The 18,312-nt window shown below is 31.8% G+C and overlaps 3 protein-coding genes across 4 annotated transcripts in view; 2 read left to right on the top strand and 1 right to left on the bottom strand.

The window, feature by feature from the left end:
• The window catches only part of LOC111630848, a 24,476-nt gene extending 15,746 nt beyond the window's left edge, over positions 1 to 8,730 (top strand). The window contains exons 4-7 of the mRNA XM_023375012.1: positions 3,928 to 4,038; positions 7,052 to 8,100; positions 8,176 to 8,664; positions 8,696 to 8,730. Of these exons, the coding sequence (XP_023230780.1) occupies positions 3,928 to 4,038; positions 7,052 to 8,100; positions 8,176 to 8,664; positions 8,696 to 8,730 (1,684 nt within the window). The remainder of the gene's footprint in view (positions 1 to 3,927; positions 4,039 to 7,051; positions 8,101 to 8,175; positions 8,665 to 8,695) is intronic.
• A 15-nt stretch (positions 8,731 to 8,745) lies between these two features.
• LOC111630821 (S phase cyclin A-associated protein in the endoplasmic reticulum-like) overlaps positions 8,746 to 18,312 on the top strand; it is a 157,472-nt gene continuing 147,905 nt past the window's right edge. Inside the window, exon 1 of the mRNA XM_023374979.1 lies at positions 8,746 to 9,020. Coding sequence (XP_023230747.1) covers positions 8,748 to 9,020 — 273 coding nt within the window. The 5' untranslated portion in view covers positions 8,746 to 8,747. The remainder of the gene's footprint in view (positions 9,021 to 18,312) is intronic.
• Positions 16,561 to 17,870, bottom strand: LOC111630824 (general transcription factor II-I repeat domain-containing protein 2-like). Of its 2 annotated transcripts, XM_023374983.1 has the most exons (2): positions 16,906 to 17,870; positions 16,563 to 16,875 (listed from the first exon to the last, which is right to left on the bottom strand). In XM_023374983.1, exons 1-2 carry the CDS (start codon positions 17,352 to 17,354, stop codon positions 16,644 to 16,646), a joined length of 681 nt encoding a protein of 226 aa, XP_023230751.1. In that variant the 5' UTR covers positions 17,355 to 17,870; the 3' UTR covers positions 16,563 to 16,643. The 2 variants fall into 2 exon arrangements, with proteins under 2 accessions (XP_023230750.1, XP_023230751.1); XM_023374982.1 differs by having other exon boundaries at positions 16,561 to 17,870.

Below are 18,312 nucleotides of genomic sequence, written 5' to 3'. Positions count from 1 at the left end.
TACATATGATTAGAATACTTTCGTTGTGTATTTGTCTCTTTAATCCGATTTTCAGTTCGGTAGACTATCATATACAGCATTCAGGTTATGAACTTCTTTTATTGGTTTGTCATATGCATTTCGGACTCAATTGTAATTTAAGTCCCTCTTCAGTACAAACTCAGTAAAGAACATACAAATTTTCTTGAAAAAAGTTGTAATTATAAAGGTTTTCATGAACATTTGTAAAGTGTGCAACGTATTAATGTGAATATGTAGTTGAAGTGTTTTTTAAATGGCTGTATTTTTAATCTTTTCCAACGTTACCAATTATACACCGAGGTTTTTAGAAAACAGAATGTGAGTTTGTACTGAAGAGGGACTTAAATTACAATTGAGTCTGAAATGCATATGACAAACCAATAAAAGAAGTTCATAACCTGAATGCTGTATATGATAGTCTACCGAACTGAAAATTGGATTAAAGAGACAAATACACAACGAAAATAGCAGCAGCCATAAGTGATTTTCTGAAAAAATACTTATTCAGTCTATAAAAGCACCAGATACATGTAGTTCAGGTGATTTCCATCTCTTGTTGAAGTAGGTTGATATCACAGATGGAGCCAATTTCAAAGAAGGTCGCAATCGCAGATATTACAGTTGTCCATTTCAACCATCAAAGTTCATAAGAAAGAATGCCAGAAGGTTGAAATTCTTGAGCGATCTTGAAAAGCATAGATAAGAGGTTGATTCCATAGTTTTGGCTGGACACGAATTATGCTGGTGCAGTAGAACAATTACAGTTTCCACAGCCAGAGGAAGAAGGCTTCCTTCCTAAGCGGATTAATGAAGACAACATACAGGATCCATTTATGATTGCCACTAGTTTCAGACGTACTGCTGTCGACACAACCTAAGGCCATAGATTGATGGATTTATCTCATTATTGGAATTCCATGCCCTCTTTTATTCCGACTATGGATGATTCTGAGTTCTTGAAGACGTATAAGAATGCTTGAAGAAGGTGAGCAGAAATAGCTGACTGTCCCCAAGATAACTTTTCATCTGATCAGCATTTAGTTTTAGATATTGTTGATAAGCAAATAAAGTCTTTAACACTTCGGTCTGTTTGTTGTGAGAAGAGATTGGTTATTCAAGGTAAAGCAGGGTCTGGGAAAAGCACTGGGATAAAGGAAATTGTTAAATGGGTCAGTTTAGCTATAGGACCTGATGCTATAAAGGTTTGTGCCCCCACTAGAGCAGCAGCGGTCAATATTGATGGCTTTACGATCCATTCTCTTCATCTTCCTATCGTTAGTATGAAATTTCGATCTCTAAATGGAGAAGCAGCACAGAGATTCCAGAATGAGATGAAGTCGCTCAAATTCATCATCATCGATGAAATGCCAATGATTGGTGCAAGAATGCTTTATATGATTGAGAGAAGATTCAGGGAGATAAATCTCGAGAAAGATGAGCCTTTTGGTAGATTCTTTATCTATTTGTTTGGTGATTTTTGTCAGCTTCCTCCTGTTAAAGATACTCCTCTCTACTTGAGTGTTTTTTGTGATGTAATGTCCCAACAATGTAGATTTGCATTTGATTCTTTTGAGAAGTTCATTGAACTTGTAATTCTCATAGACAAAATAGCACAGATAGTTTCTTCACAGATGTCTTACAACATCTAGCTTTGTGTGATTTCTCTGATACAGATCTGAACATTCTGATGACAAGAAATCGAGCCTATTTATCCAGAGATGAACTTGATCAATTCCAAACGGCAATAGAGCTATATCCAACAAATGAGCAAGTTAAACAAAGCAACAAAGACTACTTGCAGTCAACTGGTGCCCTGTTGCTTATATAGCATCTGAAAACACTCCAGATATTGCCCTGCCTTTGTCCAAAGATGACTCAGCTCTTGGTCTCTCCAAGTATTTGAATCTCTCAGTTAATGCCAGAATCATGCTGAGAGTCAACTTATGGGTGCAAGGAGGTCTCGTCAATGGTTCACTAGGAACTATACGCTACATTATATATGCTCCTAATGCTCGCCCTCCAGCTCTTCCTCTGTATATTTTAATGGAATTTGATAGCTATCAGAGACCTTTCATCTATGGTAATCTGTTTCCAATAATCCCCATAACATGCTCTTTGAACAATGGCAGTATATTGCGATCCTGTGGACAGTTTCCCCTTACCTTAGCATACTCGATGACTATACATAAATCACAGGGATTAACTCTTTGAAAAATCAAAATAGATATAGATAAAAAAAGAGACAGCTATTGGTCTTACCTATGTTGCATTGAGTTGAGTGAAAAAAATAACTGACATAGTATTTTTAAAGAGTTACAATAAAGATCGCTACAAGTCAATCTGTAAGTCCAAGGCTCATAGAATTTTATGAGACGTTGGCATAGCAATTAATTAATGGCTTATGCTACCCTTATATTTGTACCTTTAAATGATCCAGTAGAAATTAAATATATTGTTGAGAACGAATGATTCTTTGTCTCTTTTTTCCCTCATAATCTAGAAAATGAAGATGCGAGCAGCCTCGCTCTGACTAAACGTTGATACAGCGTTACTTAACTAGTTTAAGTTTAGTTAAATTAAATTTCCTGTTTTCTAGTTTTTGAAAGAAATATTCCAACACTATTTTTTCTTTATTGTATAAACCTATTATTGTTCTTTTTTAAAGCATGATTGAATCAATAATTCTAATAAAATTAACTGTTTAGGTGGCCTTGTTTCTTGTCTTTAAAACACTGTAATTGTTTCCATTTGTTTTAGTGTTTTAATTGTAGACACAAAAAGTGTAATAAAGAAACATAAATAAAACAAATCAACTCTAGTTTTAAAATAAAATATTTCATTGAATGTAGATTTTTTCTTTAAAAAAGTACATAAATTTATTAACATTCATTTGTAGACTGTTTTAAAATTATAGGTTAGAAGTATTCTAATAAAATTTATATATACTAGAAGTAAGAGAAAGTAAGTTCTTGAAATAGTAGAAAAAATGAAAATACTAGCAATAAGAAAAAATCTAGTAAAAATATCGTAAAAAGAAAAAGTTTATTAGTCTTACCATTTTCATTGGGCTGCAATTTGAAAAAATTCTAGATCTGCAAATTTCCACTGTCATCTGTTTGTCCTTAATCTCAAGAACGGTGTTAGATAGATGAAAGTCGAGACCAGATGTGAAATGATTAGGAGCTGGAGGCCCCTATTAACCATATATAAACTTCTGGTCTAGACTGGGAGTCACATGAATTCAGTTTAAAAAATTTTTCCTGACTGGCATAACTCTGTGATTATTAGAAAAAGTATGATGTACAGTGGCAAGACACTAATAATTTGATTCAGATCATATATTTTAGATTAAATAAATTAAGAATATGATTAAAAATTTCAGCCTGGCAATGTGATGATGTCACAATAAATAATTGCTCTTTTAAATATAACTTCTTCAGAGACAGAAATAATAGTAAATTCATCTGTCATTATCTTCACTCTAATGTAAAATGAACATAATATTGCCTTTAAATGATAGATCTACCTGTCTTTTTATGACATTTCTGTGTTGACACTAATAAGTACTAGGCAGACTCAACACTGACTAAAACTGAGAAATTATTACTCTGTGCCTTTCTTACTATAACAGCACTACTAACCTAGATCAGTAGTGTTATTATAGTAAGAAGCACAGTGATAATTTCTCAGTTTTTTTCAAATTGCTTCAATGACCAATAAATTATGAATTAATTGAAATACATTGTATCTTATAAAATAAAAAAAAACAATGTGGTATCAAATAAATTTATATAATTCTGTTTTCAAAGTAAACTGTAGATTAATGATGATTGCATTTTAAAAATTTATTCTTTTTAAATAAATAATTGTAACATTTACGTAATAATAAAAATAATTCTTTTCTAGACCAACTTCTTTGGCTTGGGAAGTTCGAAAGTCTTCTCCTGGAAAAGGAATTTTAAGACATGTTTTTCTAGATAAATATAGTTCTAAAGAAATCACAAAAAAAAGTAAAAGGTATAAAATTTTACTTTTATATATATTTTTAGAACTGTAATGAAATTTTTAAAATATTTATCTATAATAAAATATACAACAACCCAGTATACTTGTAGTGATAAACATTTTGCTAGAATTTTTTATTGGGCTGTAATAAGGTTAATTAATAATCAGATGCAATGCAATTTGGCTAGGTAGCTTAACATGAGTGTCTGGCTGCAGTATTTACAGTGGCTGTGACCGACTGTAGTGCTTTTAGTGAAATATGTAGAGTGAAATCTTACCCAATAAGATAAACTAATATGTGTTAATACTTATAAATAAGAAAAAAGCTGTTTTGTTTTATTCAAATCAAAATTTATGCTATAATAATCCAAATTTAAACTTCTATAATCAAGGTATATTTAATGATAGCCTTTACATAGCTCAAGAATTTGGCATATCATTTGGAGTGTTTATCAAACATATTATCTATGATTTTTTTTTGTTTTGTTTTATTTTCTGCAAATCAAATTCTGATTCCACATTGGTTCATTCTGTACTATAAGAAAAGACGATGATGATTCATGCTACATAACAAAGCACATTGTACAATTTGCTTTGAATAAATGTTATACATAAAATATTTGAGTATTTTTTTGATGTGGAACGCATTATCGTATTTTACATTCATTTATATGGGAAAAATTGTTTCGCTTAACGAGTGCTTTGCATTACAAGTACGATTCTGGAATGAATTATGCTCGTTAAATGAGGTTCCACCGCACTTAAAATATAAACTTGAAATAATTTAACACTTTTGGAGTGGCTTTATATGAGATATTAGAATGTTGAATCTGATCTAGTAAGCAATTCCTCCAGAAATTCAAATTTTGCCACTCTTAAAATTTTTTTTACCACTTTTGGTTTTATACAACCACACTGCAGTCTTCCATTCAGTGCAAACAGCCAATTTTTTCAGGATATCTCATATAGACAAATGTGTCACCTACTCCATTATTTTTATGGTTGATTAATATATAGTTAACTCTATTCTGTTGAATCTCACAAATATGTGAGAAATTTTTTTTTGCTGCTTTTGAAACTTTTTACTAGGTAACAGACACTTTTATCTTAGAATAATGTAAATATGAAATTTGCACTATAACTTTTACAAGAATGTGGAATTTTATTTTTTATTCATGATTGTGAAATTTAATCCTGTTTAATTAATATTTTTTCAGAATTACTTCAGTTAGAATTTTTTTTTTTTAAATTTATGTTTTAAAATATTTGGAAATCAGTCAGTGTAAAGTAAATGTTTGGTTATTTTCTTATTACTTTTTACAAATTACATTTAAATCATACCTATTTGATCAGAAAATTGAATTCAAAGGGTTTATGTTTAGAAACATACATGCATCAGACATTTTTTTAAACAAATGATAAATTGTAACTTAGCTTTTGTTTTGTTGATATCAATAAAAGTGAAATCTATAAAAGTTATAGAATGAAATTGAGGCAATATTCTGTATGCCATGTTGTGGGTTGCCCCATATATTTATCATGTCATGGAATATAGACATCCTGGCATATTTTGTGTAGTCAAAGTGGACTTGCAATTTTATGACTATAAAAAATGAAATTGAAAGTTTGTTTTATTATTTAAACTTACTATCAATAAATAAAAGGCATTTAAGATGATATTATGATATTCCATTGAAACAAATAGTTATTGTATATGCAGAATAGCATGGAAATAGAGCTATTGAAAATGACCTATTTTATGGAATTTTTATTGTGTTTCCAACTTGTTAGTTAACAAAAGTTAGGAAAAATTTTTAAATAATTAATATTTGTGAAATTCAAAAATAACTGGAGGAAATAGTTCCTAAAAACCTACACCTTTATAAGTCTAGCAAGAAATTTAATAAAAATTAAAAATGCTTTGGATTAGTTTCACCGATCTTTCTCAGTTACAAAATATAATGGAATGGAAAAATTTAAGAATGTAAATTCAAATTTAAAGAACAAGAATTTGAATTTGAGGACGTTTTCTAAAAATAAACACGTGAAAAAAAATTTAATTTTTATTAAATTCCTTGCTGGATTTATATAAGTGGAAATTTTTGTAAATAATTAATCTTATTCTCATAAAAAACATTTTAAAATTTACTTTCAAACTTGTGGTGTAATGTGCTATTTTCCTCACAAGTATTGATTTCCTTCCCTCTAGTTTACTTCTTGATTTTCAATTCTTTGATGTTGTATTGTTGGTATTTATGTTGAGCCTTTCTGTATGTCTAAAAGGAAAAATTATTTAATATATATATATATATATATTAGGGTAGCCTATCTTATCAAATATGAGAGCTAGATTTTATACATTTATAATTTATTTATTGTAAGTTGGCACCTACTGTAAACAAACTAAGACACATTCCCTTTGTTTATTGGCTTAAACCTATGTCTATCAATTAGAAACTGCATTGAATCTCATTTATCCACAGAAAATAGTTCCTTGTTATTTATAAAATCATTAATGAAATACTAATTACTTAGCAATAGTTATAAATGTAGTTATTTCATATTTGTTAAATTGTTATTTTTAATGAATATTTGCTCATTCTGAATCATTAAAAATAAACTTTTTCCAATCATGCACATTGTAATGTTTTGATTTTGTTTTCCATTCATTACAATAACTATTGTTTCAAACTTTGCATATTGTTGAATTACAAAAAATGGAAAACTTAAAATGGAAATGCAGTTAAACATTGACAAGGAAAACTGCTAAGGAGCTCAGATAAATGAATAGTGTTAAATTGTTTAATTCCTCAACTGAAACCAGGCGAATAAAAGTAATTCCTGTGTATCTTCTGGTTTATTGTTTTTATTCTGACATTCACCAAGAATTTTAGAAACACTAGGTATACTATATATGTGTACACATCTATTAGCTTTTCTTTTTGTAGCTTTATTTAATAAAAATTGAAAAAGTTTAATGCTAGTTATGTAAATAGTAATCTTAATGATTTACTTTATTTTTTAGCCCTTGTTTAAGATCGACTTCAGTTCAGACGGATTTTGACGTCGACAGATTGAATAAGTTGGAAGAGAAAACGAACTTCGAAGATATTGTTCTTGATTTCGGATTAGGAGAAAAACCATGTTTTGCCAACATGGATTTAATACATAACAATGAGATTATTGAAAATAAATTAATAAATTGTGAACAGAAAGATTCAATTTCAATTTTAGAGGGAAATTTAAATGAAAAGCCAGTTTCGCTTGAGGTTAAAGAATCTTTGTTTTCTTCTGTCACTGTAAAACCTATAAAAATTGAAAATGATATCTCAATTATTAATAAAGAAAATATAATTCAAAACAATTTGATATCCAAAAGTATTGAAAATGCTATTTTGGTTTGTGAATCTCCGGCATCAGTAGACGAAATGAGAAATAATTATCCCGATAACAAGAATTTCTTATTATTGTCTAAAGAGGATAATATGCTTAAAACTGATAGTAAACAGAATGTATTAAATACTGCTGAAAAATTTGAAAATATTCAGTCAAAAGGAAATGATAAAAAAGATCAACCTGTATCAAATACATTTCAAATAACTTCTGAAAGAACAGTGAACTCTGAAAAAACAATTTTTAATGTTTCTGTTTCTGAAAAGACAACTGGTAAGGTAACTAGAAATAAAAGAATATCTTCACCTCAAAGAATAGTACCTAATTCCATTGGAACTGTTCAAAAAAATATAAGAACTTCCCTAGCTAATATTGATAATAAAAGAAAGTCAGATACAATAGTTAAAAATAAAAAGTGTGAAACTGGAAAATTACAAGATACGAAAACTAAAATTGGAATTAATTCTTTGTTAGTTCAGTCTAACAAGAAAGCAGACATTTCGTCAGGTAACGCCGAACCTTCTGGAAAACTTCTAATCAAAAATGAAAATCTCAACAGTTCGTCATCGTCGCTTAGCAGTACTTCCAGTGGCAAAAGTTGGGCAGATAAAGTAAAAGGATCTCTCCAAGAGTTAAATATCCCAATAACAAAATTCACAGAAGAAAAAAATAAGGATGAAGGTAATTAACAGATAATTTATTAAATGTATAATTTTTATTTTTTTTAATATTAATATTTTATTTTAAAATAATTAGATGATTCTGATGGTTGGGAGACTGTTCGAATAAAAAACAGATCAAAAAATTTTTTGTCAAAGAAAGTTTCTCAACCTCTTCAAGCAAAATCCTATCCAGATATTCATAAGAAGCAAGCTAAGGAGCAATATGGCAGTATGCAATCACTGAAACCAACAAAAAGGTTTGTCAAAACATCAAATTCCATTACAGATGTAAATAATCAGCAAATGAAAAGAAAAGTGTCTAATATAAAAGGTGAGCCTTTAAAAAATAACAATAACTATTCAAAAAGTTATTGGAGGAAGGAAAATTTATTCACCAATACAAGAGATACTAATGGAAAGAAGACAGAAGGAAATAGACAAACTAATTCTTTGAAAACTGATAAAAATTCAAAATTTACACTATGCAGGAGTAAAACTGATATTAAAGAAAATTTTAAAACTTCAAGAGAAAAAACTAATCTTGCAATTAAACTTTCAAATACAAATGCTAAAAAATCAAAAAGTGAAATTTTACTTCTAAATGTTAATAAAAGTGAAGCATATGCTGAAAAAGATAAAAATAATTTGAAAAATTATTTACTTTCAATGCATGATAAAAAAGAAGAAAACATAAATGTTAAAAATGTTGAAGATGAAAAAATTCAAAATACTTCTGAAAAAAATGAAAGTAAAAGCTCCAAAACTTTCAGAAAAATTGAAATTGAAATATCTAGTGATTTGTCAGATTCTGATATTTCCAACAATTTTGATAACAACATTGACAGTTTAAATCTTAATCTGAGCCTTAATAAGACCAAAAACAATGGTGTGGTTGAACAAGATTCGGATGAAGATTTGCAAATAGGATATGAACAAGAAGTTAGTAAATAATTTCCTTTTCTAAACTACAAGGACTGGTTTTTTTCAAGCTCCAATGGTCCATAAAACAAAAACAAGTGTAAATAACAAAATGAATTTATTACCAAAAGTTAGGTACAAACATGGTTACTTTTCGACATAATCAGCATGAAGATTGAGGAATTTGTCATATCTGTGGACAGACTTTTCCATCCCTTTGTCATAGGATGTTGCCACCAGTGAATTGAGACGTCCTTAACAACGTTGTTTTGAAGATTATCATTAGTCTGAAATCTCTGCCTTGCTAGCCATGTTTTCAGTTCAGGAAAGAGGTGGAAGTCATCACCATCTTTAAACACCCAACATATAGCCCCAATTTAGCACTGAGTGACTTCCACCTTTTTCCTGAACAGGAAAAGTGGCTAGGACGGCAGAGGTTTGAGACTAAACACAATCTTCAAAAAAATGTTAGGGCCCATCTCAAGTTATTGGTGGCAACATTCTATGACAAGGGGATGGAAAAGCTCATCCACAGATATGACAAATGCCTCAATCTTCATGGTGATTATGTCGAAAAGTAACCATGTTTGTACCTAACTTTTGGTAATAAATTCATTTTGTTATTTACACTTATTTTCTTTTTATGGACCATTGGAGCTTAAAAAAACAGCCTACGTATAGGAACTTGATTAAATATGTAGTTTTTACTTTTAATACTAACGTGGTACATTACTCAGCCATCAGGTCAAAACTTGCATTGATTTCTATCATTCTCTGCTTACAAATGACCCCATGAGTTGATTTGGCAGACAGCAGTTTGATGAGAAACTCTGCTTTTGATCTGATGACAAAAAGTTGTTTGTCTCAAAAAATGCTTTATTGGCATTAAAGACTGACTTTGAACATGTATAATATGGTGATTGGTGTCCTATGGTGATTTTAACATACCTTGGTCTCTTTGCTGAGTTATTTTATTTACCTTTAAACATGCTGGTACATCTGAGTAAATTACAGGACAACAACAGTGTAAAAATTATTATGTTGTAATAAAAACAGATTGCATAATGCATCAATTAATAGGACTTTAGACAGTAGTTTTAGAACTAATAGTTAGGGGCATCTGGGATCCAGGAGAGTAGGTTCACTTTTTAAAAAGATATAATTTGGAAACTGATAAGAAAAATTGTCTTATTTAACACAGAGACTTCTGTGGTGTTGGAATTATATTTGAAACAAAAAAATTTGTTATGAAAATATCTGCTAGGATGGTAAATGACACTGCAACACTAGTGGATAACTCAAGATCTTTCAAAACTTTGTGATCACACATGGTACACTGTGGTTGTGCAACAACATGGTTTATATGCTCACATCTGAAACTGTCTACTGTGATTGAACATGTAATTTAGCAATTCAGCATGTTGCCAACAACAAAGGCCAGTATATTGAACATACTGTTGCATAACTACATCATGTGTATTGTGAGTTTGAGATATTTTGAGTTATCCACTAATGTGATGCATGTCGTTGTCCATCCTGGAGGACAGTTTTGTAACTAATTGTTTTTGTTTTAAATAAAATTCCATCATCACAACATTTCTATGTGAAATATGATGTCATTCAGCTGATTAGTTTCCAAGTTATTCTTTTGAAACATGAACTCTACAAACAAGTTGTATATGCCTTACATTAGTACAAAAATGAAGTTTAACTAGCATAAAACTTAACAAATATGTGAAAATTGCAAGAAAGGTATGTATGTGGGTTGTTTGCAAAGTATGTAGCAATTAGAAAATAATTTTATTTTTCACTGTAACCGCCTGCTAACTCAACGCACTTTTTCCAACAGTACTCCAAAGCAGTGATTCTCTCTTAATATGTTGATGAATCCTCAAAATAGCTATTTACCACAGCTATTACCTTGGAATTGGACAAAAATTACTCTCCCAAGCCATTCTTAAAGTTAGAAAACAAAACGAAAAAAAAATCAGTGTCAAATCTAGGAAATAGGACAAATGAGACAATAGTTCAAAATCCGGTTTATGAATTTTGGTCATGACAATCATAGAAATGTGCTGGTGCATTGGCCTAGTGGCAAATCACTTTTGTTTTTGTCAAATGAGACTGTTTGTCATTTGGCTGTTGCAACAGATTGGTACAGGGTGTGCACAAATTATTAGATGATTTTGTTACACTGTAGGTGAGTTGGAAATATCCAAGGATTGTAGAATTCTTGTCAGTCACACACTGATGGAGAAAATGGCTACATTACAAACTGACTATAGTTGGAGTGTCCTGGAATATGTGCAGAGTAAGTGTTTTGGCAGGTTAATGCATATTCCAATTAGTGAGCACAATACCAAAATTTTTCCCAATTTCAATACGATTCCTGATTCTGTCAAAAACTCCCAATTCCGATACAATTCTTTTGGATATTTTCTAAAGTTTATTTAAGTTTAGAAAAATTAGATTTACAGTATGAACATGGTCCATTTGTTAATTAATAAACGTTGAGCTTAAGAATGGAAAATGATTAAGAAAGTCGGAGTCATTTTTTGAAAGAAACTTGAACATTCTCCATTTATATGTGGATATGCATGCTTTATTGTGTACTACAAAATAACTTTGTAATCTTATTTCAGATATGGTTAATATTACCCTACTCTCAATGAAATTAAGGCTACTTTCCTTTTATTCAAAGAATTATCACATTGTGTCATCTAGGGCGACCATCTTTGGAAACAGCTTCATTGGTCATCACCAGGGAGGGGGAGGTAAATGAGAAGATGCACTTTATTTTTAGTATTTCTCGCAATTGGTATGTCCCATAAAAGCATTATTCCATTGTATTTAACACTAAATGAGGTTTGCAAATGATGCAACAAGTGGAGCAAATGCCATTATCACCAGTTAACCAAGTTTTGAATTTATTCACTCGAGCCAGGTTCTCCTAAATATACAATTGTGTAAACTTTTTTCTAGGAAAAGAAGAATCAAATGAATGACTAGACTGATTCATCTTGAAAAAATCCAGCAGCAAGTTGCTTAATATTCCCAGCAACATTTGGTGGTGCCACCTGCTATGATATCTTATTAAAAATTTTTATATTTTTAATTATCATCAAATGGCTAAAAGCTTAAGTTTGATTAAGGGTAGGGATAGTTTTATAAAAAAATTGTAAATGGTAATAATGAGTAAAATCATCATGAAGTCTGATCTTACTGGAGATACACACAAACCTCTTTATCTCCCCATCCCACTGACCTTTACCTACCAAAATTAAATAGCATCAATCCTCCTGATAAACAAACCTCCCTGCAAAATTTCAGAAATTTTCAACAAAAAGCATAGGAGTTATTAAGCTTGAAAGACAGTGAAAAAATCATGCCCCCACACCCATACCACATCCATACAAAATAAAACCCCTGAATTTTTTTGAATTACTCAAGTTTCAACATCCCCTGAGTCGAAAAATGTAAAAATCTTGGGGGTCATTTTTTGACTGATTGCCATACTTTCCCTCTGTTATATATAAGAAGAGCTGGGAAAGTAAAATCAATTTTTAAACTCAAAACAGCAGTAAATTTAGTGCAAACAATTATTTTTACTTAGAATGATGCAAATTGATTTGAAAATTTAATGTATTACAGCATCACCTGTTAATCATAACAAAAGCATTCATAGTTATAATGGAAAAGTCATTTTATCATTAAAAAACACTTCTATATAAGATAAAACTAATTTAGTTTGAACAACACCTTAAATATTTTTAGTAACACTTTATTTAAAAGAACATTTTCCACATCTTCTCATAGATCTGCATCAAGTTTAACAAGAAGATTTGTACTGTTTAAGAAGACAGTTTGAATCTTCTTGTTAAACATGATGCAGACCTATGAAAAGGGTAAAAAATGCTTGTTTAAATAAATTAGTGTTGCTGAAAAAGTATTTAAGGTGTTGTTCAAGCATTTTATCATCATTAGTAAACATACTAAATCTTAGAAACAACTTTATATAATATTTTTTCAATTAAAATACAATTTTCTTTATATTTTAAATATTAACACTGCCAACACTTTGTCAATATTTTGTCAACTGCCAGTCTCGATGCAAAATTGCCGCTCGAGTCGATCCAATAGTGGCTGGGTGGCAAACTAATGTCACCCTATCTCCCCAAAAATGGGACAGTTAGTACTGACCAAATGCAATCTCTCATTGCTCTGACTAGGCAGAAGAAAAGTCCACTGTGATGGACATCACCTCATATATCACTGTCACATACTCTCTGATTTGGTGACATGAATGTTTCCAATAAACTAATTTGTAACTGTTAATATCATGATTTAAAAAATTTTTAATATTTGACTGAAACAAATAAATAATTTTTTTGTTAAATGGGAAAGAATCATTTTAAGAATCAGAAATTGTGATGAGATTTGCTTGATTCCAATACCCAGAAAATGTCTGAATTTTTTTTATTCCCAATTCCAATTAATCATCTCATGTCTAATTCCAGTGGCAATTTGAATGTTGCAGTATTCCCACTTCAATCAGAAGGTGGTATGAACAATTTTGTGACAATATGCATCTGTCATCAAGGGAAAGATTGCATGGAGAGACCAAGAGTTACTTAAGAAACAGTTGACAGAGTGTATGAAAGTTTTATTTGTAGCCCTAGGAAATTTTTGCAGAGAGTCAGTTTTAGTAATGAGGTGACTTTTCATTTATCCGGCAAGGTTAATATACATAATATCAGAATATGCCAGAACCTCATACTGTCATTAAGATGGAATATGACAGCTCTAAAGTAAATGTTTTTTGTGCCATTTCCAGATGTGGTTGGCACATTCTTCTTTATGGAAGGTAGTGTGATGGGAAAGGAGTACCTGGACATTTGGGAAACCAGTTAATGCCACAACTTGTTGAGGAGGAACAAGAATCCACTTACCAACTAGATGGCACATTTACCAACCCCATGACATTGTAAATAATTCGGAATACCTAAACGGATACATGCTGGGTCAATGAATTGGTCTTGCAGTAGCCACAGACATTATCATCTGGATATGGTTACCCTATCACCAAATTTCACAGTGTGCAATTTCATGTTTTGGTATTTCGTCAAGGACAATGTTTACATTCCTCCATTTCCAACAACATTGCTAGAATTATGGAGGCACATCAGAATTGCCATCAGGAACACCACACAAGACATTCTTGAGAGGATTTGGCAAGAATGGGAGTATTGCCTGAACATCTGCCTTGCCACACGTGTGCACATCAAATGCATTTAAAGATCAGTATGAAACTACAACTATTCCTTTTTTAAATGATACTAATATATATTTTTTGTTCAGTATTGATGAAAATGTGGTTTTAAAATTGTCCAATAATTTATATGCCCTTGTATTTACCATTTATTGTTTTCTGTTTGTTCAAGTAATTAATGCAGATAATTCCATGGGAATCCCAAAACACAGTTTCTATAATTCTCTCACCAATCTTCCAGCTGACAAAGCATTTTTACTGTCTTTAGAGATGGAGAGTCTGTGTGTGTCCATTGTTTGGACTAATAGTGGGCCCAGGTCTCATCTATGGTTACAGATAAATACATAAAATCTTTTGGATTATGACAAAAATATTCCAAAAGGTCATGAGAAACAATGACATGGTTCAGTTTTTCTCCAGTGTGAGCAAAGAAGGCATCAATCTTACAGCAAGTTTTCTTACATCCAGTACTGTCAAAATTCTATGCACACTGTCATTTGATATGTCTACTATGTTATCTCTTACACTTTTACTAGATGATCATCCTACACTATATATTGTATACAGGTTAACAACACTCGTTAATAAGTACTGGTAAAATATACAATAAACTCCCAACAACCTTTAAATAACCAGTAATATATTTAAAAATACTACAAACGTTTTCAACCGTTATTTTTGGTCTTCTTCAGGTTAAAAGTTCTGAGATTCGAATAGCAGTTGTGCTTGAAGATTTAAACTTTTTTTAGAATTTATAAACAGTTGCGTATAGCAATTCATACTGTGCATGCGCACTAAATATAGCATATACAAATGAAAGAATATATCAATATATTTTTTACACACACATATAAAAAATGGTGGAGATCCGGATTAAATGGGGTCTTCGCATTCATAATAGAGCTTCCAAGCATTAGAGATATTAATTGCATCCTTGGAGTTGATGCAGTTATTGTGTAACCCAGCTTTGTATATTTCGAGAGTTTCTAGTGAACGTATATGTTCTCTTCGGCGTGATATATTAATTATTTGCATGTTATGCACGTTAGCTCTTATGCCCGGGGTCGAAGCATAAGTAGATAAGGCAGTGGTGCTTCTGTTATGCTCAATGTCATACCTATGTTCGCGTAAACGCTTATCTAGAGAACGTATTGTAGAGCCAATATATACGAGGTTCCTTTGAAATCTATGATCCCTTAATGGAACCGCGTGTACACCTGGAGCAAATCTTATGTCTATGCGATCTTTGCAGTTGTGGAGGAAGTCATAAACAGTACTGCGCTTCTTATATGCAATTTTTTTGTTTGTAATTGCTTCAATTTCTCTATAAATAGGGTCCAGGTGGTGGTTATATTGAATCACAGCCCAAGATTGTGGACTATTCGAGTTGCTAGTGCTTGTGTTGTTTTTGTTAATATTATGTAATTGCGGCAAATAGGCACATGCAAGTTTATAAATTCATCCTCGTCCATATCCGTGTTGTGAGGCTACATACTGAATGCATTGTAATTCTGCCAATGTATCATTGAATTTTGTATTGTGTGTGAACGCTCTTTTGGTTAGGATCCCGAATGCTGCTAACTTGTAAGTCAGGAGGTCATCAGAATTGGCGGGGATGAATAGTGGAGTATAGCATGGCTAATAATAGACATTGGTTGATATCTTGTCCCCTTCCAATTGTATATTGATATCAAGGAAGGTTGCATTCGAATTACTCATTTGATCTAACTTGATGCTGAAACCATATGGGTTATCATTCATTGCATCAATGAAATTATAGATATTGGGCTTATCCTTCCACATAATGAGGATGTTATCAATGTACCTCTTATAAATAAATATGTTATGTTCAAACATAGGTATGATTCTTTGTTCTAGTTGTCTGATGACTAACTCGCACAAATCCCCCGATATTGGGCTGCCCATAGGGATACTGCATTTTTGGAGGTAAGTATTGTTGTTGAAGCGAAAAAATGAAGTGTAGCATAATACGTGCGCAAGTTCTAAAACATGTTTACAGTGCGTGCCATGAGAAGTTAGTAAAAGATCCCTAATAGCGCAAAAGCATGGCTGGATTTTTATGGATGGGTATAATGATACAAAATCAAGCACCGTGATGTACGTTCGATCATTTATGCTTATCGATTTCAAAGCCTCCAATAAATCCAATGAATTCTGGACCGTCAATGGATAATCCTTCAAGCTGTGAGTTATATGCTTGTGTATAGCCTTGTCTAATTCTCTAGTGGTTAATAATTCTCTAGTGGATCGTGCCTTGTCCAGGATCAGTCTCAATGCTCTCATTTCCTTATGAGTTTTGGCGAATGCAAATAGGCTAGGATGCACACGCAGTATGAATTACTATATGCAACTGTTCATACAGGGATGCACAACCTTTTGTGAAGAAGGGCCAAATTAGGATTAAGTTTACTGATCGGGGTACCGGACCTCCAAGCGATTAATGCAATGGCTGAGATTTGGATGCTGGCGGCAATCTTCTTTATGTCTGGTGTAATGGCAGATGTTGAAACAACCAGCAGATTTTCCAAATTCTCGTTGGTTAACCTGTTCCGTGTTTTGCACTTGTTTAAATTCATAAGCGAAAACTTGCAAGCTTGTTTGGCAGTACCTATGTATGCTTGTTCGCATACATAGGTACTGCCAAACATGCTTGCACAAAATCGAGCATTGTCTTTCAGTTTTGGAAATGATGTATCTGGCAGTTCTTTGTAGAATGTGAGGAGATTAGAATTTTTGAACTGTGATTTCAATTCATCACTGCACTGGATGTCTATCAACTCAAGTTGGACATCTGGAGGGGCATCTTCCACTTTCACATCAAATGGAGTTGAAAAAAGTTGCAGGTAGATCTTGTATTTCTGGAATTCACCAAACCTCTCATTGAATGATGTAAGGAGGGTGTTAACTTGGTCAGAGTAATCCATCTTCATATGTGGGTATTTCTCTTTCATGGCCTTGCAATGTGGAAAGTGTGTAAAGTTCTCTGATTGCATGTGGGACTTGAAAAGTGATAGTTTGGTCATAAATGCATTGATGTTACTTGTCAACTGAGAAACAAGTTGCATCTTTCCCTGCAATCTCAAATTAAGGTCGTTTAGATAAGCAGTAATGTCAGCAAGGAAAGCTAAATCACACTGCCATCTTTGTCCCTCCAAATTCCTTGTAGTGTTCCCCCGTTCTTTGAGGAAAGTGATAATAGGCCCCAATAGCTCCACAAATCTCTTGAGGACTGTTGCCTTGCTCAGCCAACGAACTTCAGTATACGTGGGCAGGTCAGCATAATCAGCATCTATTTCTTCAAGAAATGATGTGAAGAGTCGATGGTTGAGTCCATGACGGCAGATTAAGTTCACAGTATCATAGACATCTTTCAGCAGACGTTCAAATCCCAGCTTCTTTGCACAAAGTTGCTGTTGGTGAATTATGCAATGATACTGGACTAACTCCTTTTGCCTGTCCCCAAGGTAATTTTTCAGCAAGGTGAAAAATTAAAAATAATAATTTAATTTTAAATTTACGAAAAAAAGAATGTAAAAATAAAAGTAAATAAAAAGTTCCAATTAATTTACTACTTAAATAACCTAAATATATCTGTTTTCTTTCAAACAAAAAAAACCGCAGCTTTCTAGCTACACGGAATCATTTTACAACCCTCTTTGTTGACAAGTTTATGGCTTGACGCGGTTTGTAATAATTATTAAATCCAAAATATTTTAATGCAAATGGCTTCCTTTTAGTCGTAATGACTCTATTCCAACTACAGTATTAATTTTCTTGGTCCAACTTAATAATAATAAATTTGATGTGAAAAATTTTTTTTCTATTCTTAGTCTATGGAGAGATATTGTTGTAAATTATTGGTTGTTATAGCTTTTTGTACATTTCTTTTTGAACTCTGGTTATTTTTTTCTAGTTTGAATGACATTAGGTTGACGAATAAGCGTCTTTTCAGAAAAGATTGATTCAAATTCGACAATACCAATCAGAATCTAGAATGTAAACAAATCATAAAAAATCGTTATT

Source organism: Centruroides sculpturatus, unplaced genomic scaffold, assembly GCF_000671375.1.
Source record: "Centruroides sculpturatus isolate CEXI.00-Female unplaced genomic scaffold, Cexi_2.0 scaffold6, whole genome shotgun sequence".
NCBI lineage: Eukaryota > Metazoa > Arthropoda > Arachnida > Scorpiones > Buthidae > Centruroides > Centruroides sculpturatus.
This window is presented reverse-complemented; position numbering and strand designations above follow the sequence as displayed.